Source organism: Fukomys damarensis, unplaced genomic scaffold (genome assembly GCF_012274545.1).
Source record: "Fukomys damarensis isolate Sample0158 unplaced genomic scaffold, DMR_v1.0_HiC HiC_scaffold_21, whole genome shotgun sequence".
NCBI lineage: Eukaryota > Metazoa > Chordata > Mammalia > Rodentia > Bathyergidae > Fukomys > Fukomys damarensis.
The window spans coordinates 41,578,703-41,602,401 of NW_022900933.1; the positions used below are offsets into that span (position 1 = coordinate 41,578,703).

General features: G+C 50.7%; 1 protein-coding gene across 5 annotated transcripts in view; it reads right to left on the reverse strand.

The window, feature by feature from the left end:
- Positions 1-630: 630 nt before the first annotated feature.
- Positions 631-23,699, reverse strand: part of Brf1 (BRF1 RNA polymerase III transcription initiation factor subunit) — a 67,286-nt gene continuing 44,217 nt past the window's right edge. For 2 of the 5 annotated variants that reach the window (XM_010607352.1, XM_010607349.2), the window contains 13 exons: positions 16,908-17,057; positions 15,509-15,602; positions 14,655-14,781; positions 14,101-14,140; positions 13,919-14,011; positions 9,305-9,571; positions 8,023-8,084; positions 7,486-7,567; positions 7,355-7,410; positions 6,391-6,647; positions 2,457-2,508; positions 1,966-2,137; positions 631-1,538 (listed from right to left, as the gene is read on the reverse strand). In XM_010607352.1, the coding sequence (XP_010605654.1) occupies positions 1,501-1,538; positions 1,966-2,137; positions 2,457-2,508; positions 6,391-6,647; positions 7,355-7,410; positions 7,486-7,567; positions 8,023-8,084; positions 9,305-9,571; positions 13,919-14,011; positions 14,101-14,140; positions 14,655-14,781; positions 15,509-15,602; positions 16,908-17,057 (1,490 nt within the window). In that variant the 3' untranslated portion in view covers positions 631-1,500. Of the gene's footprint in view, positions 1,539-1,965; positions 2,138-2,456; positions 2,509-6,390; positions 6,648-7,354; positions 7,411-7,485; positions 7,568-8,022; positions 8,085-9,304; positions 9,572-13,918; positions 14,012-14,100; positions 14,141-14,654; positions 14,804-15,508; positions 15,603-15,776; positions 15,929-16,907; positions 17,058-23,699 lie in introns of those variants that run through there. The other 3 variants (XM_010607348.2, XM_010607350.1, XM_010607353.3) reach the window with 3 other exon arrangements.

Genomic DNA, 23,699 nt, shown 5'->3' on the forward strand with positions numbered 1-23,699 from the left:
CCTGCCCTGACCCACACGTCCAGGTGTTGTTCTCACCGTTCAGGACTTGGTGAGTGGCCCTGCATGTGCACCCTTCCCCGGCACCCTCTGGCTCTCATCTGGAGGCACATCCATATCCATCCTCACCTCCACCACGCCCACATATCAACTGCCAGTCTGGGGATGACATAGGAATCTGCACTCCTCCCCCCAGGGTAGCCTGGGGGCTTCTAGCATTTTCTCTCCATTCATAAGGCCAAGGTGGGCCACATGGGAGGGAGCAGCCCCAACTCCTGACCTGAGACACAGTTGGGTCCCTGCCTGAGCCCAGGAAGCTGAAACTGAAGGACTGGAAGTCCTGCTCCCATGGAGACTTCTTGTGGGGAATCCTAAAGACCTGCCCCATCATCCACCTGTTCCTAAGGTATGCTGGAAACCACAGGTCAGATGTGCCACGCTGGAGGCCAGCCACAGAGCCAGACACACTGAATGAAATCACAGCCGCACTTTAGCCAATTTCTGCTCAGGTATAGGTCTTTCTGCATCACTTCACTTGGTGTGCAGCAGCTCTGGGACTAGGTTGGCTGCAGAGGGGCAGGAGGCAGCCTGGGGACTTCAGGTCCCAACACATTATCTCTGCACTGGCTAGGGTGTAGCCCAGATGCAGAGCAGTGTAGGATACCCAGCCCACCCACCTGGAGGCCAGTACCCTTACCCTACATCAGGTAGAATCCCTGCCCTCCCCACCCTTGGGCCACAGCCAGGGAAGTGGGGGTTCAGAGCCCTGAGCCCCAGGATGCCCCAGTACTTGCCCCTGGCCCTGGTGCAGAGCAGAGGCTCCAAGGCTATAGGGCGGGGCCAGTACCAGGTCCAGACTCCGTATCTTGTGCCCCCCCTTATGATGTCTAGCAGTGAGGGGGCCCCAGAGGTAGTGGGGAGCTTGTGCCACTTGGAGGGAGGTTCAAGGCAAACAATCAGTTCCAGACTCATGTGGCCACTAAGTGTAGGAACAGCTGGCCACCCTTGTACGCCTGCTTACCCAAGACTTTGGCCTGCACTACCTTCCCAGGAGGCGGCCAACAGAGGGGTAAAAGAGCCCTCAGGTTGTGGGATAAGAGCGGAGTCCTGGAGTGCAGGGCTGACAGGCTGGGCTAGGCACTCTTATGCCTCAGTTCCCTCACACTGGGGACATGACAGTGCCCACCTCCGAGTTTCTCCATTGGCCAGGAATAGCAAGCTGGGCCACAATGTGGGACCCAGGCCTCAGGCACTTCCTGGAATGTCCTGTCAGACACAGTAGGTCCAGCTTCCCCTGCTGGGTAGAAATGTTGCTTATGTTGCTCAAACATGGTCCAATATTTAAGTGCTATAGAGGCCACATGTGGCTGTGGGACAAGGGCTTCCTAGAAAGCAGGAGGTGCTGGCTGGTCCCAAGTCTTGGTGTCCATGCCTGGGGGCCCATCCAAGTCCCATGAGATGTGCTCAGGTCCAGTCAGGATGCCACTGGTCTTGAGGTCACACTCAGTAGCCATCATCATCATCACCGTCACAGCCGTAAGCTGCAAAGCATAATCATGGGAGAATGGACATGCTGGGGACCCAACCCAGGCTGCATCATGGAGGTCTCCTGGTCGCTTCATGTTTGTGGAAGCCTAGTATGGGGTCTAGGCTTCTCATAAGGCCCGTGTGAAAAGTGAGCACATGGGTAACCCCTCATGCCAGTGAGCCTGGAGCCTGCATCCCTCACAGTTGGCACCTCTCGCCCAGGCCAGCTACTTCCACCACATTCAAGGGCTACAGGCCCAACATGGCCAACACAGTGCCACTTAGTTCAAATGACCTTTCTTCCAGAGAAGTCTAGTCTGAAGTTCATGGCTTGAGCTTAGGCTTCACCAATGGCACATGGTCTGTGCTTGTATCTCTCTGAAGCCCTACTCCTCCATCTAGTTCCTGTGTCCACCCACCAACCACATGGGGTACACCCACCGTTGCTGCCCAGCATCTTCAGGGCACTTATGCAGGGTTCCCCATCATCCTCATCTGCATCGTCCTCCTCAGCCACCTCCTCGGGGTGGTAGGACACTGGGCCACTCTCCACCAGCACCACTGCTGGCCTGGCCAGCTCAGTTCCCAGAGCTGGGGAGCTTGGGAACGCAGCCTGGAAGAAGAGAGTTGGCCTGGGCGGGAGCCTCACACAGGCTGCCCTCCTGGCCCCTGCAGGCTGGCCCTAGGTGGGTCTCAGCACTGCTGCCCCATATCTGAACTGGTCGGGGGCAGGCTGGCTCTGTGTCCACTGGCCCCTGTGGTCTCCTGGGGCTATGGAGCAGGCTGCACAAGATATCCAGGCCCTAGCACCTGCAGGGCAGGACCCAGGCAACAAGGACCCAAGCTCACCCTCACCCTCACCCTCACCCTCAGCCCCCAGCTGCAGGCTCATGGCTGGCCCTCACCTTCCCACTGTTTACCAGGACACATACCTCTCCCATGGCCGCTTTCTTAGCTGGCTGTGTAGACACCAGAGGCCTCAACCTGAAAGACAATACAGTGTGGCCTCAGCCTGGCCTGCCTGCTGAATGTCCACCAGCTGGGGCTCAGAGGCCCATGTCTGGTGCTGCGTGGCACAGACCAAGTTGGTCTAGTGGCTGCAGATACTGTTCTTGGCTCAACGCCTCTCTGGCTGACGCTGGGTGTGTGGTCCACTTTGGTGTCTGGTGAGGTTCCTCCCCTATGTCTCTGTTCCTACCCTCAGGTCCCCTATTGATCCTGGGCCCCACTTGTTCCTTCCTGGATTATTCTTGGTGTGTCCCCTTGCTGCTGCCCCCAGGAGCATGGTCATGTCTACCCTAAATCCACTCTGTTGTGCATCTTGTGTTAATCAACATCTGCTAGTGGCTCACACTATGTGTAGGTGACAAAAAGATGCAAAAGCCACAGCAATAGCTCCTTTTTTTTTTTTTTTTTTGTACCAGGGATCGAATTCAGGACCTTGTGCTTGTGAGGCAGGTGGCAGAACCACTGAGCTAAATCCTAGGCCTAATGGCTACCTTTTTTTTTTTTCTCATTGAGTTTATTGGTACATTTTAGGTATACAGTACAGTTACATTCATCATTGGGCTCTTGTACCTTTACATTGGCTACCTTCTTGATTGGTCCACGGGTGCTACATGGCTGGCAGTCTGGACAGTCTATCCTGCCCCACACTTCTGGACACAGTGTAAAGGTAATGGGCAGGGCCCACACAGTGCAGCCGTGCTCAGCTCTTTCCATATTGCCAGTCCCCAAGGAAAAAGAGGAGGCAGGGAAGAAGGGGTGCACCAAGACCCAGCCTCCCTGCCCTGGTGCATAGCAGCACCCTGCACCAGGCCTGCCTTCCATCCTCAAAACCCCCAAAACAGAGATGGCCTCACACAAATGCCCACAGGGGACAGGAGCAGGCCAAGGCTGTTCAGAGGGGAAGAGGGGCAGGCCATCCACTTGAGGAAGGGTAGGCTTGTTACCACACCCTGGTCAAAGTGCGGGCCAAATGGAGGCTGGGCCTGTGGGGAAAGGCTGGAGGACAGAGCCGTCCACTGTGGAGCACAGCTGAGTGGGCAGGGGAGGGCTTGGGCTCACCTCTGCTGCTAGACTCTGACACCCAGCCCTGCCTGGTGACGTGCTGGATCAGTCCTGGGGACAACGTGGACCCTACGGAGCCCCCAAATATTGGGAGCTTCCCAGGCTGGCTGCTGCTGTAACCCACATGAGTGGATTCGGCCACTAGGTCTCACAGGAGGTCTGCATGCACCCAGAGAATGAGGTCCTGCCCAGCCTCACACTCTGGCCTACTTGGGGCCACCAGCTACCAACACCATTCCCAAACCTACTGCCAGTTCCAGCTGTCAACCTCTTGGCTCTGACAGCAAATGTTGCAGTGGAACCCTACAAACACACCTGAACCAGGGTGACGGCGACCCCCAGGCTTCTTCCCATCTGACAACCACAGGCACTGGGGGCTGGGCACCACCTTGCTGGGCTGTGATGGGGGCCAGGGGACTTGCTGGGCCCACCACGGTCCCTCTTCCAGTAGCAGGTACTAAGCATTACTCTCCACACTTGCTCCTCTGCTGCCCCAAGGAAAAAGGTAGTCTGATCTACCCAGACAGGGTACCCAGTCACTCCCTAGCTCAGGCTCCTGTGCCATCAGAGGGTGCAATATCCCATGTATCTGCACAGTGACAGTCAGGGCACCCGGAGCCCTGCTGTCCTGGGGCTGAGGGGACTTGGGCACATGGGAAATGAATGGTGGAGCTTTGCCCATTCCATGGCAGTGACACAACTAGGGGTGCCTAAGGAGAAGGCCACTGCATCCAGGGTCATCCAAGATGCCCTCTGGGGAGGCCTCCCAGGCTGTCAGTCCTTCATCCTCCCTGCCCATCCTTTAAGCCCTTCCTTCCACCCAGGGGGCCCCAGCAGGCCAGATCTGGTGGCCCAAATGAGCTACCACAGCAGCCTGGTTGGGAACCTCTGACATTGGGCCAGCATTGCAGTGAGGCTAATGGAGAAAGGCAGAAGCCCCCATGCTGCCTAGGGCCCAGGCTGAGTGAGCATGGATAGGTGCTGGGGCTCTGCACCCACTTCGGGAGATCAGATCTTCACAAATTGTCCTGGCTGTTTGGGACACTCAGCGAAGACACGTGTGTACACCTGGGCTATGAAGCAGGTGGCCAGAACTGCCACACAAGGTAGAACTCTCCTAGCTCATACAGGTCTAGTCAGGTGTCAAAAGTGGGGCTGCAGCTGATAGGAGAAGCTAGCACTGCGGGCCACGGCAGGTAACAATGAGGATCCTGTGGGGCACCAGCCCTGGGACTCTCCCAACTCCACACTGCTACTATCTGCTATGTTTATAAGGAAGGGCTGCTCTGGGACACAGTGTCCTGACTGCCCACTAAGGAATCACAAGTCAGCAGTCCCAGCAGTAAATTGACAATGTAAAAGCCCATTGAGGAAATTTCTATATTCAGATGGGCAGATGACAGAGTAGCCACCTGGAAGTCAGAATGCTAAGGAAAAGGACTCAACCACAGCAGGAAAAAGAGTAGACAGAGGGGACAATGCTACTCCTCATACAGAAGCAACTGAAGGCACCATGGAGACTGCTGCAGGAGAAGCAGGTCTAGATCTCTCTAGGAGATCCCAGGCCAATTGTGTCCCCAAGGTGGGCGACATAACAGTAACCCCCAATGAACAAGGCAAAGTGGCAGCGGGAGAAGGCCTGTCCTGGATGCCTGATTCTCCATTCAGGGAAAATGAACAAGCCACAGAGAATGTCTTCCTAAGGACCTGGCCCACCAAACATCACCATATCGTGCACAGGAGGACAATCAACAGCTCGGTGATGGCATGCATGAACACAGGGATCTCCGGCAGCACCAAGACGGGTGTTTTTTCTTTTCCCGGTACTGGGAATTAAACTTAGGATCTTGTGCTTGCCAGGCAGGTGCAATGCCACTGAACTACATTCCCAGCCCAAGATGGTATTTTGTAGAGACAGAGTTCTGTCAGTGTCCAACCACTGGAACAGCCACGTGGTCTCACTCCATAGTCACACGAAAATAATTTTCAGATGGATCAGAAACTTAGGATATAAAAAATAAAACCACAATGCTATTAGAAGGAAACTCACTGCAGTTTTCCTTACACCTGGACACTGAAAACACCTTTCTGAGCATGACACCAACCCCAGAAGCCCCAAGAAGGCCAGACTGATAAGCAAACTGACACAGACCACTACTTTAGTATTGTGAAAAAAAGCCACTATCAACAGCAAAAGGGAACAACACAGTGGGAAGAGACACAACGGGGAGAAATACATAGAGACAGATAGGTATTAGCTCCAGCTTCAGGGCAGGAGTGCCTTCACATATCTTTCCTTCTAGGATGGAAATGGAGCTGAGAGCAGGGTAGGGAGCGTCCACCAGGAAGCTGGGCAGAGGGATGCTTGCCACACTCAACCTTCTGCACAGGAGGGATGCACTGACCATTGCCTAGGGCATTGTTAGGAGAGCTGCAGCACTGCCTAATGGCTGCCTGCCCAGCTACAGGAAAGCACTGACGCTCATCCCCTGCCAGGAGGTGCTGTTGTGGTCCTGCTCACCACCTCCACCCACACCCACCTGCCAGCTCTCACCTCCCTACAGCAGGGCAGGCAAGATGACCAGAGGGGGCATGGACTGGTGGCTGGCCATCCCACTGGGCATCCCCTGGCCTCAAGACAGAGCAGACCTGATGTTGCTGGGTAAGGGGAGTCAGGACATGGTCCACACCACACTTAGACAGCCTGTCAGCCCCAGCATACAATGGGGCAGGGTCAGCATAGCTCCTGAGCCTCCAACCCAACCCTGACAGCTAGTCCAAGGAACAGGATGGTACCTCTTCCCCACAGTGGTCCCAGGGTCAGCCTTGTTCCTGCTGGCCGCCGCTCTCCTCCATGATAGCTTCCTGGTGCTGCCCTTCTCATCAGGCTGCTTGTCGTCCCTCTGGGGGCTGGCTGCACCCTTGCTGTTGAGGTCACGAAGCACGCTATAGTTGATCTTGCTGGAGATTTTCTTCTGCTCCAGCATCTTCTCGATGGCCTCCCTGGCAGTGCTGGCCTGGATGGGCTCTCGGCGCTTACAAGACTTCTTAGGCTTGAGTGAAACACAACTGTGAGGCCTCCTGTGGGCCATCACCTGCACCCTGTGATTGGTCTCACATATGGCAGCTGCAGCACCTGGGGGAGCCAGCAAGGACTCCTCGGGCCTCACTAGGACACCTAGCTGTGCCACTTTCCACCTCATTTCCTGCACACTGACTACCCTAGCACAGCTGCCCTTGAAAAGAGAAGAGAGTGCCCAGCAGGTCTCAAGGTATGGAACATGCTGCTGGGTGCAGGGAGGGGGGCACATCTTGGGCCCCAATTGCCATACTCTATGCTTTGGGGTAATCTGAAGTGAGCAGCTGAGTCAGGCTCTGCAATGGCCAGCATGGAAGGGAGGGCACAGACCTTCCTACATCATCAAACAAAAGGACAGACACAGGACCTTCAAATTCTCCATAGGAGCTCAAGGCCAGGGATCTCTGTCTAGCTCCAAGGCTCTGACACCCATACTGGGATCTCACCCCAACTTGGGGGGCAGGTCCATTGGTGATGGAGCCTGCACCATACACATGGCTAAATCAGGGCAACCTGGCAGCCAGGGATGCGGTGTGGGGTCTAGAGCACATAGCCTCCCACTGCCTGTCCGGCCTGGCCTAGGGTCGCAGGGAAGGCACAGTCTACAGAGATTTCCCCTCCCATTTGCTCCGGTGCTGCATGGGGGGCAGCTGGACCCCAGGCGGGTTGGGAAACACCTACCTTGTGCTCCTTATAGATGCCCAATTCCTTCTCCTTCGCTATTCTTGCTTCTTTCTCTAAAAGTTGGACAAAGCGGGCTGCATCAGTGAGGGCCTGTGCCCTAGTCAGGCAAGCAAGCAAGGGGCACTTACCCCTCTGCTCTCGCAGGTACTCAGCATTCTCCCGCATCCACAGCTCGGCTTTCACCCGGGCTTCCGCCTCATTCAGAATATACTGTGTGGGCACAGGGAAGAGCTTCAGCCGGGAACTTCTGCACTCCAAGTGTACTCTAAGATCCCACACCAACAAATTAACTTTCTCTTCATATATTATTATTATTGTGGTGGTGGAGATAGTACTGGAGAGTGAACCCAGGGCTTTTTTTACACTGAGCTACATCTCCAGCCTTTTTTTCAGTTGAGACAGGGTTTCACTGAGTCTCTGAGTTGCCCAGTTTGCAATCTTCCTGCCTCATCCTCCCAAAGTGCTGGGATTACAGGTATGAGCCCCTGGGCCTAGCTATATATTTAAATTTTTAAAAAGAAGAAACATAGGCTTCTGCTCAACATAGAACTCCGTTTCCCTTTCTAGCCACAGGGTCCTGAGAGGCCAGAGGCAGCAAAAGGCCTTGGGCTAGGAGCCCTCACCCCTAGGACCTGACATCTGAGACAGTGAGAGGCAGTGCTTACTCTGTCGATTTCTAGGTCATCAATGCCACTGAGGTCCAGCTCACCGTCCCCCGAGGTGTCTTCTAGAGGGAAGTTCCACATCAGTGTCACCCAGGGCGAGCCCTGTCAGAGGGGCGCAAATATCGCCTGGGCCATCCAGGCCTCTGCCTGTGATGAGACACAGCTTGAGCCTCTTCTTTCCCTTCCCCCACAGAATGTGTGCATGCTGCAGGGGATAGCAAGAACGTGAGTGCTAAGTGAGCAGGCAGGAAGGCAGGCTGCAGATGCAGAGAAAGCCCAACACCCCTGCTGTGGGGCAAGATGGGGACCTGAGCTCCCACCCAGCAGTGAGATATACCTGGGCCAGCAGGGCAGGGGCAGATATGAGGGTGAGTTTCAGAGTCCAGGCTCAGGAAGCCTCCTGGCCTTCTGGACACAGTGTGGCCAGGGGCAAAGTCTGCACCAAAGGAGTTCAGGCTGTGCTCATGAGAGCCCTTGAGCAGGTTACTTGGGGTACCCTCCTGCCTCAGCCTTCACACTAAGGCCTGGACCCTCTGTGTCTGCCACACTCCCTGTATTCTCCCAGCCATACTGGAGCAGTCTCTTCCTGCTCTGGGATTACTGTGCCCTGGTTACCTCTGTCCACTGCTCTCTCAGCAGCCCTGACACCAGGAAAGGTGCACAATGTCCCAGGGGCTGTCTGTGACTGAGTGGCATGCTGCAAAAGGCACCCAGAGATACACTGAAGAAGAGGTTGCTCTTGAGGAGAATGGAGAAACGGCCGACCAGCCCTGCTATATCTCTTACTGCTCTGGCCCTTCCTTAAGGCTGGCCTAGCCTGGTGGTTTTAAAACATGGGATGGGCAAGGAGCAGCAGGCACCTGGCACCATATGGCAGGGTGACTGTTCCCTGCTCGGGGCTCATCCCTGTGGTGCTCCAGCTCAGTAAGCAATGCTCTTGACAGTGGGAATGGACAGGCCACCCAGGGCAGGCTCTTTGCCACGGCCATTAAGGGAGGAGGAGAGTAGCACTAGTCCTTGCAGCCTTCAGACCCCACTCTTCCTCTGGACTGCTGCAGCTACTAAGCTCAGGCTCTAGTTCAGGGCCCTGACAATGCAGGAGAGAGACAAGCATTGACTCTGCCCCTCATTCAGGCTCTATAAGAAGATCACAGTGGTTCCCAGTTCACCCTTCCAGGACACTTCTCTCTCAGAAGACCACAGTAGCTTCTGGTTTACTCCATGAAAGAGACTGGACAGACCGGAAACACCTCCTGTCCCTGACTGCCCCATGAGCACTCACTGAGGTCGCGGTTTGGGGATGAGATACATTCACGGATGGAGTCTGAGATGCCCAGGCTGGCTGCTGTGGGAAGGGGTCCAAGCAGGGACTCCAGGGCCAAGGGCTGGCCTCCCTCCTCAGGACTCTCCACGACATCCGAGCTGCCGCTGCCTCCACCCAGAAGCTCCCGGTAAAAGTCCTTGTTCATGTGGCTAGCAGCTGCCTCCAGCTCCTCATCCTCAGCGTCCTCCTCACCAAAAAGGCTGGATGTGGTATCTTCAACCAAGCCTGGGGACACAATTTACAAGTCACCTGTCAATAGGAGTCTGACAGCCACTTTTGCGACAGAAACACTTTTGCCAAGCTACAAAAATAACCAAGACCGAAAAACACCAGCAAAAAGCACGTCTTTGATGCAGCACAGAAAGCATGGTCCTGCCAGCAGAAGCACTGGGCTTCTCTGCCTACGAATGACCTGGCCAAACCACACTGTGTGCAGAAGCTACCCCAAATGCACTCAGGCCTCGGATGAGGGCTAACAGCACACACACTGCACGGAAAAGTAGTGTCCAAGACTTGAGATTTCAGGTTGCTGAGACATAACACGAGAAGCAGAATCCATGAGATGCTAAGATGGATCTTGGAAGAAGTAAGAACATCTGCCCTCTGAATGACACTGTCATGACAAAAGGGACCCATAGGCTTCTCTGCAGGTCATGTGTGGAGTAAAGGGGGATGCAGAACCCATGAGGAATCCCCAACTCCAGGGAGAAACACATCACCATGAGCAATGAGAAGATGCTTCTGGGACATTCACGGAGAAACACAGGCTACCAGGTCACACCACAGGCACCACACTGTGTGGCCCCAGAGGATCTGCACACCATACTGAGCTGGAGGGCACGGACCGTCAGGAGCTCATGAGGAAATGCAACACTGTGGCAGCTCTGGAAACCTGCCAGGTTCTTAGAGGCTCAAGTGCCACTTTCCAAAAAACCCCACAATTCTGCTCCTTGACCAAAACAAAAACACTTCATATCCACAGACCACACACAAGTGTTCAGAGTATTTGTAATGACACAAAACAAGCCCTCAACGATGAATGGATAAGTGACCTCAGTGTATTCATAGTCTGTTACACCATAATAAAAAGCCATAAGTGATTGATAAATGACTCAAAATAATTATGCCAGAAGATAAAAGAGTGCATGCTAGGCATACAAAAGACTCTGGCACAGAAGTTTAGAAACACAACTACTTTAGGAACAGAAAGCACCAGTGGCAGATGGGGGCCAGGTGGGGTACACTGCAAAGGTCATGAGACGAGAGCAGTGACAGGACTGTGAGTGGCCTGATGTGTGATGATGGCTTCACAGGTGCATGCATGCAGCAAAACTCAAAAGCCAAATGACTCATTTTAATTAAGTATGGTCTGTTATGTGCCAATCACACCTCAAAATGCCTTAGAAATCAGATTGTCAACTTACTTGAAAGACACATTTGAAAACATCTCACTCTCTGCATCAGCTGCTAAGTGTGTTCTAGTGAGCACTCAGGGCCAGCACTTCATGTGCCAGGAGGGCACAAGTCTGCACAGATGCCTCCCTGGGGGCAGGCAGATGCTCAGAAGTGACAGCCCAATGCAGGTGTAACCCACAGGGGTCCAGGCTATTGCATGCAGTTCCTCCCAAGATAAGCAGGCCTAGGACCCAGGAGAGGATGCCATATGCCAGCACATTACCTGCCAAGCCCCCCTCCTCCACCCCACAGCAGCCCCAAATTAGAACCTCAGTCTTGCCCGCTTGCCTAACTGCCCTAGGGCACTGGGCCCATGGTCTCTGTTCTCCTACCGCCATGCCAGCTCCCACTTGTGCCCCAGACTGGCAGCAGACAAAGCAGGCTGACAGCAGGAGGAGATGGGAAGGAGAAACATATCTGTTATGTCATGATTGGGGCAGCTGTGAAGAGATACAGTACTGCCCCAAACACAATGGAATGAAGAAATTACATAAACAAAACCATTACCAGAGACACAAGTCTCCATGCAAAAATACTACTCAGGGCCAGGGATTTAGCTCAGTGGTGCTGCTGCCTGCCTCACAAGGGGAAGGTCCCAAGTTTGATGCCCAATACAAAAGAAAACAAACAAAAAAACTACTCAGTAAGTAAATTAGCTTCCTTCAGCTATTAAAATAAAAAGCTCTTCAGATTGGAGCAAATAGCTGAGCCAGGTCTCTGCTATGTAAGAAAGGTCCCGAGCAGGCAGCATGATAGGAGGGACAGTAGGGACAGAGTGGAGCATGGGCCTGTTTTCACCCTAACAGGTGGGCCACCAGGCCTGGGTGGGGCCGGGGCACTGGGTGACACCCTCAGGAGTCCCAAAAAGGCCACTGGCCACCAGGCATCATTCACAGCCACCACCGTATGTAATGTCACTGGGAAAGAACCAGAGACCTGAAGGACAGCAACTTGATGCAGACCTGCGCAATATGCAGGGACAGTGAGAGCCACACATACCCATCCTGTCTGCCTGCCCACCCGGGATGCAGAGTGCTTCCTCCCTTGTGCCCATGGACATTGACACAGCTGGAACCACACTGAGGAGAAATGCAGCAGCAACACACCCTGGTTATGTCACACCAAAGTGGAAGCTAATGCCAAGCAAGTGAGGGCACTTGGGAGGCTGAGGGAGAATCTGGATCACTGAGCACGCAATGCCAGCCTGGGTTACACAGTGAGTACAAGGCCAGCCTGAACTACAAAGTAAAACTCTGTCTCAAGAAAGAGAAAACAAAAGGGTGGGGGAGACAATGATCAAGTCAGAAGACACACCTTCCCCAAGACTATTTATTAGTCTCCCTCATGCAGCAAAAAAAGCCACCTGAGACTGGAAAACAATTTTACATTTCTGAGGTGGACAACACCCCCTGGAGGGTAGAGCTGTGGAGAGGGCAGTGCAAGCAGTGGGGAAAGACTGAAGGTAACAGCAGGAACTACTGACACAGCAGCCAGGAGGGCAGGAGAACTTATAAATAAACGTGAATACCAGCTGAATGGATAATCATCCTGGCTGGAAAACAAAAATCAGAAAACAAATAAAAACTGATAAAAAAAGAAAACCCACAACAAAAAAATCAGAAGTATTATAAGATCCCATAGTACGGGAAGCCCAGGTGGAGACTTCCAGGATGACCCCTGTGGCCCAGCAGTGCCTCTCAGGAACTAGGGCAGGCCTGACGGGGGACCATCAAGGTGACAGACTTCATGGACTGAATTCATCCATTGCAGAGAAAGCTTCGTGTTCTCCACTCACCCTGAGGACACCCGGGACACTCAGTGGAAACACATGGGTGGGTATTTCCTCACCAGGATAGACAAAGAGTGGTCCCCAAGAGCTGGGCTAGGGACATGACTGCTGCCACCCCTGAGGCTCAGTGAGGTGCTGCAGGACCAGGCAATGACCAGACTCAAGAAAGAAATCCCAAATGTTCAGAAAACCTAATAAATGAAAACTGCTGAAAATGACAACAGAACTTCTAACACAGGTGCTCCTTCCTTTTCACACAGCACAGAGACAGTGCAAGAAATCAGCATCATTTGCAAGCAGCAAGCAGTGGAAGAAACAAGAGAAAGGATATGCCACTTGTGACCTTAGGGAAGGCAGCAGCAGGCTTGGGCAATGTGCTGTCCACAGGGATCTGGAACTTGGAGCTGAGGGCCTAGTGGGGAAGGGTACCTGATCGCAAGAGGAGGAAGCTAGGTGGGGAGAGACAAATGGCCGACAATAGACACACTGGGGAGAGGCAGACTGGGTATCCTTAAGTTCTTATAAGACAGAGACAAGAGTGTCTGCAAATCAGAGTTGAGAGCACATCTGCCTGCCTGCCAAATGTCACACATCCAGCAAGGCAGCACTGAGCACACACATGGGGTGCTGACCCATGACGAAGCATCCGGAGAGGACACAGCCCTGGCTAGGCTACTGCTGGCTCCAGTCATATCCCAAACCCCAAGCTTAGCAGAAATAGCTATCCCAGGGACAGCTTGCTGCATAGCTCAGTGTCCAGAGAAAATATGTGCAGAGCAAAGCATGAAGGACAAAAGGAAGCAGTGGATTCCTTCCTTTTCACACAGCCCATGAGACAGCTCTGCCTAGCACTTGAGCGCTACAGTACCTTCAAAAGGCCCAGGTAAAGACCAAGCCCCACAACCAGTGTTCAGAGCCTGAATGTAGCCTGAGCACAGTGAAGGGGAGCAGGGAAGGAAGAAGACTGTGGGGTCAGGCTGTGCGTCCACGGGACCCCAGATCAGGACTGAGTATCTCCCTCAAGTGGTGGCTGAGCTGGTAGTGAGAACACTGACCCTGGGGGCCTGGGAAGGCAGCTGAGGCCTTGAACAGGAGGTGGGCCTGGGAGGCTGGGGACACAGCTGGAGCTGGGGGCCATGTGGGTGTTGATGGGTGTCTAGGAGTAACTGGATGCTCAATACAGGATGTCACCACCAGTAAGTGATCAAAAACCTGGGGGCAGGACTGGCATGGAAGGGGTAGCAGGAGGAGTGGCGTCAAGGGTGAGCAAGGGAGAGACCCCAGGGGCGCTGGCCTGGAATACACAAGGTCCACAAGACAGGACTCACCATCTTTCGATAAGTTGGCAAGAGCCCCCCTGGCCTTTGGGCGGCTATTCTCCAGTTCAATCTCAATGGCATCCTGGTAACTAGATATTTCACCTGGAGAAATCAGTCAAAAGAAGAAAGTAAGCACAAAGCAAACTTTCTAACAAAACTGAAGTATCTGTGTGAAAAGGCTGGCCAATTACCTTCAACTTCCTCCAGTTGTTTTGACAGGACCTGTTCAAGCTGAAAGAGAAGAAAGAGCACTTAGGGAGAAAAGTCCAGGCCTGAGGCCTCTCCTCACAGTGCCAACCCAGCTAGGGAGGTGGGTACAGCCCTCCTCAGGAACTGTGCTCCATCAAGCCCAAGTCGGGCCTGACGGGAGGCTGAGGCGAGGGTTAGCCCTGTACCACCACTGCCACCTCTGCTGAGTGCAGCCCTTGCCATGTGCAGCACTGACACAATGGTGACGGAGATACAGCTGTGGTGCCTCGGGGGGGGGGAGGCATTCTGTCTTTTCTCAGACTTCTGTGGCATCCCAAAGTATGTCTCGCTAGTTGGCCCACTCTGCACTCGAGCTTTGTGGGGCAAACCAGGCCCAATGCAAGGCTGGGTCGGTGGCAGGGCTGGAGGCGATCCCGGGTGAATGGTGCTGGGGAGCTCTGCACAAGGCGGACGGAAGTCCAGGGGGCATAGATGGACCTTACTGAGGGAGCGAAGACACGGAATACCAGGGCTGGATTCCCTCCTAAGGCCCTACCTGCTTCATTCGCAGTTTTCTCTGTCCAGCTGTGTATGAGGGGGGGTCACACTCCTCCTCCAGGTCAATTTTCATGAACTCGTCGATGGTCAGCTGACTAGTGGGGGTGTCTTCAAATTCTGTGAGCCTACACAGAGATGGGGCTGTGTCTACATTAGGGCCTCCATAGGCCCTGTCCCAGCAACAGTCAATAGCGGGGAGTCTGCACCGCTCTGACTAGTTTGTGCTTGAATCTTAGACCTTCTGTACAACCTTCAAAATGTTCAATGGAGAAGTTTTTAATAAAGCTACAGGTCAAATATTCAGAGTGGGACCAGGGGTTTAGCTCAGTGGTTCTGCTGCCTGCCTTGCAAGCACAAGGACCCAAGTTCAATTCCCGGTACCAAAAAAAAAAAAAAAAAAAAGTCATTTAAAAAAAATTTTTCAAAGTGAAGTAACCCTACCAGCCTCTAGAAACTGCATAAGAAATGCCGTTGGCTGAAGCACAGCCACTAGTGCCTGAGGCTTGTGAGGGGCACAACAATGGCCATAGGTCTATGAGAAACTCCGCACATATCATCACCACAGTCACCCCGACAGGCTGTAAGTTACCTACCAGAACAGCCATGCCTACCCCTTGACTATGCCCTGGGTACACATGCATGATGGCCCGTAAGGGAAGAGATGGGTCACTTGGGCTCTCAAAGTCCAGGATGAGCCACAGCACCTAGAGGACAAAGGGCCTACACAGGCAGGTCAGAAGCCTCTGCAGATCTTGCTTCACATGGGTCAGAAAGGTGAGTGGAGTGGGGGTGTGGCTGGCCTCTGAGAGCAGCCTCACCCGCAGGCAACATGCCGTAAGCTGGAGCGCTCACCTTTTCCGAAGAGTGGATTCGCACACTTTGACCACACTGATGACCTCTTTGACAGTTCTCCGGAAATCATGCATCCTGGCAGCAACGAGAAGGGCTAGAAAAGAACAAGAGTCCTCAGAACACAGCCTTGCTGTGACTGAGGAGAGAGTCCACAGCAGCCCCAGAGGTGGCACCGAGCATGGGAGAGCTGTGTCTGTGCCGGGGCAGTGGACACCATCACCTGGAGAGCAAGGGGGGAGGTGGAACCCATCTCTCCCAGCAGACAAACCGTGCAGGTACTCCAGGGAAGTGATGTGCCCTGCCTCCACTTGGGGCTCAGCCGCAGCATGTCCTACTTTTAAACATGAGGAGAATAGCCAAGCGTGGTGGTGCACGCCTGTAATCCCAGCACTAAGGAGGCTGAGGCAGGAGGATCGCTGTGAGTTCAAGATCAGCCTGAGCTACATAGTGCGTTCCAGGTCAGACTCAACTACATAGTGCGACCCTGTCTTAAAGAAACAAACAAAAAAAAAGAGGATAATTAAAGCAGAAACTCTGAGGACTTCACATGATCACTCAAAACATATGGATTAACTTTAGCATGACTCGTGTGGAAAACACTGGTTATGACAGGAGCTGAAGCCCAGGCTACAAAGGACAAGGGTGTGACCTTGCCATGTACTAACACCAAGGCCATAGTGCACAGAGAGGGCCCAGAATCTGTAGCACAAATCAGAATCAGTTCTAGTGGAAATGAGTATCTGGAGTATTAACACCTGGCATTTATTCCAGCAGGAGAAGAAACTGGGTACCTGAGGAAGCCAGGGCCCTGCCAGGCTGGGGCTCCTCCTGGGAAGAAGCAGGATCCAACCAAAGTCAGCCAGAACATTCCAGCACCAGGAGCCAAGCACAAAGCTGTCTGTGGCAGGGCAGCACGTCCCTGTAAGCGTGACCGGAAAAACGACCCCACTAGGGTCCCGGGTGCCTTCCACAGCAAGGACTTGGCATCTCATGAGAGCAACCACCCGAAACCAGGCTGAGAGTGGACATCCCACCACGCTCAGACAACCTGAAGTCAAGGTCAGGGTACCCAAAGACCTTGTTCTCTGAGACCTTGTCTGCTACTCAGCAGAAGGAGGTGAAAAGTTCTCAAGGGCTGAAGACCCTGTGGGCCGGGTCGTGGGCACAGAAGCCAGTTCTACAGCCAGCCCACCCTGAAATACAATCCACACCAACAGGTTTGGCTGCTCAAGGTCAAGGGTAAGGGTTGGGATGAAACTCAGTGGCACAGCACCTGCCTGGCGCATGAGGCCTGGGTTCCATCCCCAGCAACACATGGACACACAAAGATCAGTGCACCTGGCCGGACTGTGAGACTAAAGCTGCCACCCCAGGGGTAGGCCCGCATTTCCCACCATACCTGCTCCACAGAGGCCTGAGGGCCGCCGGCCCGTATGCATCCAGTCTCTCTTCATCCGCTGCAGCAGCCTCAAGGCTGTCATCGACACCTCATGGTTCTTCTCGCCAAATTCCAGCAGGTGGGCAAAGCGTGGGATGTAGAGGCACGGGTCTGTGCAGACACACCACCTCAGTGTGCTGCACACGTACGGCCAAGGACCAGAGGGCAGTGACCACACAGCCCAGCAGCCTCCAGGCTTGGGGGGCCCCACCCCTCTCCACACACACAGGTGCCCCAGGTCCCCGCCCGTGAGGCCAGCTTCTCAGGGTGCAGATGCGAGGGGGTCTACCCAGCAGCTTTGGCCATGATGATGAGAGAGCACCACACTCCTCCTAGTGCTCTCCAGGATTCTCAGAGTGGGTGAATTCACTCTCTAAGTTCATCAAGTGGCTTGCTTGGCTCTTGCATGCTTCAGGGGAGATGGGCACATGCGTGGACACATACACACAACTGCTCCTTGTGAGCACCTCCTTGGGATTGGGGACAGAGATCACTAAGCAATGCAAAGACTTCAGCTCATCAGAGTAATGCCATAGTGCACAGAAGGAATCTCACAGGGTTCTAAAACAGAATGTCCAGCAAGTTGTCCAGAAGACCTTGCTAAACAGCACAGCTAAGGCCAAAGTACAAGGCCAGGAGAGAGCTAGGATAGCTGCAAGTGTACACTGACAGGGGACAGTAGAGGAGGGCACTAGTGGGTACTGGGAAGCCCTGGACACATGGAGCAAGGAAGGAGGATGGGTCGGTTCTGTCCATGTTTCCAGGACAGCAGGAGGGATATGCACCAGCACCCACTCTCCTTCCAGGACCCACCTGACCTGAAAAAAGCTGAAACAAAAAGGTAAGGTGAGGCCTGCTATAAACATCTCAGACAAGAGGGCAGCCACACTTCCACCCACGTGGGTAATAGCAAAGAAGACATCAAAAGGGAAAAAGATGAGCACTGTACAACAAAGAGAAATCAATAATTTCAAAGAAGAAAAAACAGTTACAAATTTGTAGGTATACAGTAATAAAAAAGAATCACATGAAGCATGAAGCATAGTAAATAAGAAACTGGGTGTGGTGGCCCATGCCGATAAACTCAGCTATTTGGAAGGCTGAGGCCAAACGACAGCAAGTTCAAGGCCAGCCTGGACAACTCAATGAGATATTGTCTCAAAATAACACTTTTAAAAAATGGCTGGTAAAATACTTGTCTAATAGTGCAAGGCCCTGAGTTCTATCCCCAGTAACACAAACAGAAATTTCAAAAAAGTAGTGGAAAATTTTAACATAGTTCTCTCAAATTTGAGACCGATTAGGAAAAACAAGACTAAAGGGAGAGTCAGACATATCACCACTGACTCAATTTAATACAACAAGTTTAAACCAGGTGTGGTGGTGCACACCTGTAATCCAAGCACTCAGGGAGGCTGAGGTAGGAGGATCAATGCGAGTTCAAGACCAGCCTGGGCTACATAGTGAGTTCCAAGTCAGTCTCAACTACATAGTGAGAGTCTGTCTCAAACAAACAAACAAAAAAAACAAACAACCCCCCCAAAAAAAAACCAGGTTTTAAGTTTTGTACCCTACAGAGTGATCCTTCTTTTCCAAAATCAAAGAAACAGGGAGGGGCGGGGAAGTGGAAGTAAGAAGAAATAGGATGTGTTATGTACATGCACCAGGTCTGTCATGAGTGTAGTTACTATGTACTGCCAACATGGACTGATAAAAGCTTTTTAAAAAATCAATAACCATCACAGAATGGTGTGTATTAAAGAACAAAGAAAGCTTTGCTCAATACAGAAATCTTGCAGGACACATCTTTTGACTCCAAGTGTAATGCAACTTTAAAAATTAGCCAAAAAAGAGAAAAACATAGCCTCTTCATCTCCAAATACTACTGGGAAATACAAGAATAATCCTTCAGGTAAATTTATATAGACTTGAGCTCTTTTTACAGTTAAAGAAACAATTAAAATAATGAGTAACAAAATAAATCCTTTAAAAAAAAAGAAAAATAAGCAATAAATAAAAACAGCATAGTCCTGGCATAAAGACAGACATGCAGACCAACATTCAGAATAGAAAGCCCTTGCACTGACTACCAAAGACTTCCGACAAGGTGCTAGATGACACAATGAGAAGAGGACAGTGTGAGGAAAATGAAGAACAAGACAGGCTCATTAGAGTCCAAATGAGTTACACCATGTAAAAAAAAATTAACAAAGCAGCAGATTAAAGAAATAAGTGTATGACTTAAAACTATAAAACCCTTAAAAGAAATCACTGGGGAAGGCATTGTAACACAAAAAGCAAGGGTAACTACAGCAGAAATAGGATTACTTCAAACTAAAAAGTTTCTGCACGGAAATCTATCAACAGAAAGGAGAAAATATGCAAACCATGTATTTAATCAGTTTCAAGATCCAAAACATAGAAGTACTCAACTCAATAACAAATAAAACGACCTGATTAGAAAATCAGTAAAGGACTTGAATAGAAACTTGACCAACTTGAGCATGGTGGCCTATACTCCTACCACACTGGGAGGCTGAGGCAGGAGGATGGTAAGTTCAAGCCCAGCCTGGGCAAGTTAATGGGACCTTGTTTCAAAATAAAAACTAAAAGAGGGTGGGGATATAGCTCAGTGTGAAGGCTCTAGGTTCATGCCCCAGTGGTGAGAGAGAAGAGAAGGAATTTTATCAAAGAGATACAAATGTCTAGCAAGCCTACAGAAAGATGCCCACATCAGTAATTGTCAGAGAAATGTAAATCAAACCCTCATGCCCATTAGCATGGAGTGTGAAAACGATCAACACAGGACATGTATATGTACCAGTCCCTCAAAATGAATGCAATTATTATGTATTGAAAGCATATACTAATCAAGAAAAGCAAAATTGCTGAGCACAGTGGCACATGCCCATAACTCTAACTACTCAGGAGAAGCTAAGGTAGAAGGATTGCTGGTGTGAGGCCAGCAATTTAAAATAAATAAAATAAAATGTATGGGGATGTAGCTCCACGGTAGAACAGAGCACCTCTGGGTTTCATTACCAGTACTGGAAAAATAAAAAAAAATACTACTTTTGGGTATAGATCCAAGGAGCTGAAATAAGGATCTCAAAGGGACCCATAAAGGACAAATACTGTATATGGATATGTACACTCTGGAAAGCTGTCTGTACATATGCTACAGCCTAGGAAGCCCCTGCCAAAAACACGTCCACAGAAGCCATGGCAGGTGGCCACGTCCCAACTGTCAACTCTCAGAGAAAATGGTAAAGGGCATAAGCAGTTTTTAAGAAGTAATGCAAATGGACAACTCTAGGTTTCTAGAGTTGCCAAAACCAAAGGGACAGCAAAGAACAGTGGTTCTTGGGGCCAGAAAGGGGACACAAAAGTTACGCTCACCAGGAGCCAGGAGCTGAGTGAAGAAAGTGATCAGGAGCCCTGGGGCTCCCGGTAGCACCTGTAACACTGCACCTCGCCCCCAACCACCCAGTCAGGTTTTGTGTACAGCTTTTTTTTTTTTTTTTTTGGGTATTGGGGATCTAACTCAGGTCGTTGCACTTGCGAAGCAAGCAATGGGACCACTGAGATAAATCCCTGACTCTGGTTCTAATTATTCCTTCTCACGTTGTCCACTTCAAGCACCCACTACAATTCATGGATACGTGGGCTGTTTCCACTGTGTCCATTTGTATTACTTCTTAAAAACTGCTTATGCCCTTTACCATTTTCTCTGAGAGATGACAGTTGAGACAAAACCACTGTCACAGTGGCCACCTGCCATAGTTTCTGTGGACGTGTCTTTGGCAGGAACTTCCTAGGCTAGAGAGCAATGTACAGCGTTCCAGAGTGATTGGTTCTCAGAGTAATGCTCCCCAGCAGGGAGCGCTGGATCCTAGCACCCAACATCCTCAGCCTTCTTAGGTTCAGCCTCCTGCAGGACCCAGAGGTACCTTGCTTGCTAATAATGTGGGCACTTTTCATGTGCTTGCTGGCTATTTGGATAGTATCTGTTCCTATCTTTTGTCCGTTTCCTCTAAAAAATTGGGTCATCAATCTTTTTTTTTTTCGGTATGGGGGATTAAACTCGTGTCCTTGTGCTTGTGAGGCAGGCAGCAGAACCACCAAGCTAAATCCCCAGCCCAATCATTTTCTTTCTGTCTTATACTCCAGTAGTTCTTTGTTGGAAATATAGCAGGTATCTCCTGAAAAGGATGTTTTCCAAGAGAATAGTCATCAAAACTGAGTAGGTTGAACCTTGAACAGACTCGTAACCATAGAAAAAAACTGAGAGCTTATGTTCAAGCTTTAGGATGGGGTATGTTACCCATCTTTCAGGATTAGCACAAAGCTGCCCAGAAACCATGTGGAATGTTGCAGACACTCAAACTCCTGGACCTGGTCATATCTGAGCAAGGCCAATTGGTATCAACTATCCCTAACCAAGATACTCCACATAAAGTTCCAAGAAGAACAGTCAAACTGGCCAAGATTAGACAACACTAGACAGGCCCACAGAGGCTGGGCATATACCAGAAAGCCCAGGCCGCAGGGCAGGATGCCTAGGGCCAACCCGGCTTTCCAACCCCTAATGTGTAGTCTTGAGTATACTACCAACCTGTCCATGATTTTTCAAGGAATACAACTGTCCCTACCTGATTTACATAAAGCATTCGGGCAGAGTTGAAAGGGTGTTTCTAGTATCTGCAACAACCTAAATGATTTAAGCATGTTCAAAGAAGGCAGAAAAATAATAGCAGCAGTCCAATAAAAAACAATACAGGGTATGAACAAAATTCAGAACAAAATACAAATGGTCAATAAACACAGGAAATTGTGTTCAACTGTACTGGTCACTAAAGAAATCCAAACTAAATAGTGGGATATAATTAATTTTCCATGCACTAACTAGACGGAACCCAGAGCCTCAAACAAGCTATACAAGCACTGGACCACTGAGCCACTACCCTCAATCAAGACTAGACTCAGCCTTTCACATGTTCCAAGGGGCCAGAGGAGGGTATGTCACTAATGATGAACTGTCTTTCAATAGAGGTGGTGGGGGTCACAGGGTTTATGGGGCACCTGGAGACCAACTTGCAATTGTGCAGAGGGCTCAAGGTGTAGATAAGGGGGCTGAATAATTTTTTCTGGTGAGGAAGGGAATTAGCTCTATCAAGTTTTTCTACAAACCTGAGCCGTGGAGCCAAGAGCAGTGGTGCCCACCTGTAATCCCAGTACTCTGGGAGGCTGAGGCAGGATTGAAAGGTCAAGCCCAGCCTGGGTAAACTCAGCAACTTAGACACTGTCTTAAAATAAGAAACAAAAAAGCAGCCTTATATAAACACTTCAATGGAACACACTCTTATGTGGTCACATTATGTGCCTTGGCCTCTTGCAGTGGTTTCACAGTTCTTAGCTTTAAACACAAGAGAAATCTTTAAAAAGCCTGCATTGTGGGTAAAACACCAGGTAATATGTATAAAACAGGGAGCTCCAGCAACAACTTTTAACCTGCGAATTGGCAAAAGAAAAGTATTAGTATTATGTACATGAAAATTGGCTATTTATTGAAATACCACATTCATTAAGTTGGGGTACTGTATAATTTTTTTTTCTTAAAAATTGGCTATCTGTACATTTTGGCGTAAGTTTAACACATTGTTACATGAAAAAACGTTACTGAGGAAATGGAGCAGGCTTTTTTAAGGTTCTGTCATATATTCTGCAACGAATAAACGAAAATCATTTTAACCATTGCCACTAAAAAGATACAAAGGCAAAATTGAAAGGTTTTATTCTTTAAAAAAAATTTTTTTTCTAAAGAGCCCTCCCTATAACAGCAGTTTGTAATAGCTAGAACTTGGAAACAACTCAAATGCCCATCAACTGGAGAATGGATAAAGAAGATGTGGTTTTTCTATAAAATAGAGTATATTCTGCCATAAAGAATGAGAAACCAGAAACATAAAGCTAAATGGATGTACATTGAGGCTATACTCTTAAGTGAAATAAAAAGGACAGAGGAGTAAATACCAAATAGTTTCTCTGGTGTGAAAAACCAAAAGTGTAAAAAAAGTTCAAATGGTATAAATGAGTGTGAAGTAGGAAGAAAATGGCTAAAGGGGAAGCGGGAAGGGTAGGAGAAGGGAAATAAGGGAAAAGACAAAATGTGAAAAAAGGAAAAAATGGAAACAAAATCTTTGTAAATAGGGAAGGGTGAAGGGGGTGAAGGGAGGGCATGGGAAAAAAACAAGAACCGAGACATATCATATAAAGGTACAAAATCCCAATGATGAATATAACTGTATTGTTTGCTTTAAATGTACCAATAAACTTAATGGGGGAAAAATAAAGAGCCCTCCCTACTTATGCACGTTTAAAGCCTCTGAAAATACATGGATAACAAAGCTGATCATATTTTGCTATAATCTGCAGTTGAAAAAAACGCAACAAAAAGGGGGAGGGGGCTTGAGCTCAGTGAGAAGTCCCTGATTTCAATCCCCAGTACCAAAAATCAAAAAGCCCCAACCAAAACCGAGCTGCTAACATCTCGTTTCCGCGCGCTAAGGGCGCACTGACTGAATGGATGAGAACAGCTGCCCGAAGGTGCAAGTCCCCGGCAAGGTGGCTGAAGCTCACCGGCCCGCACCTGTCGGATCCGAGGCTAGGGCTGGGCCGCCGCAGGGGCGGGGCGTCAGGAACGCGCAGTGACGTACCGTGACGTCACGAGATGCGCCGGCGCAGCGGCGAGTA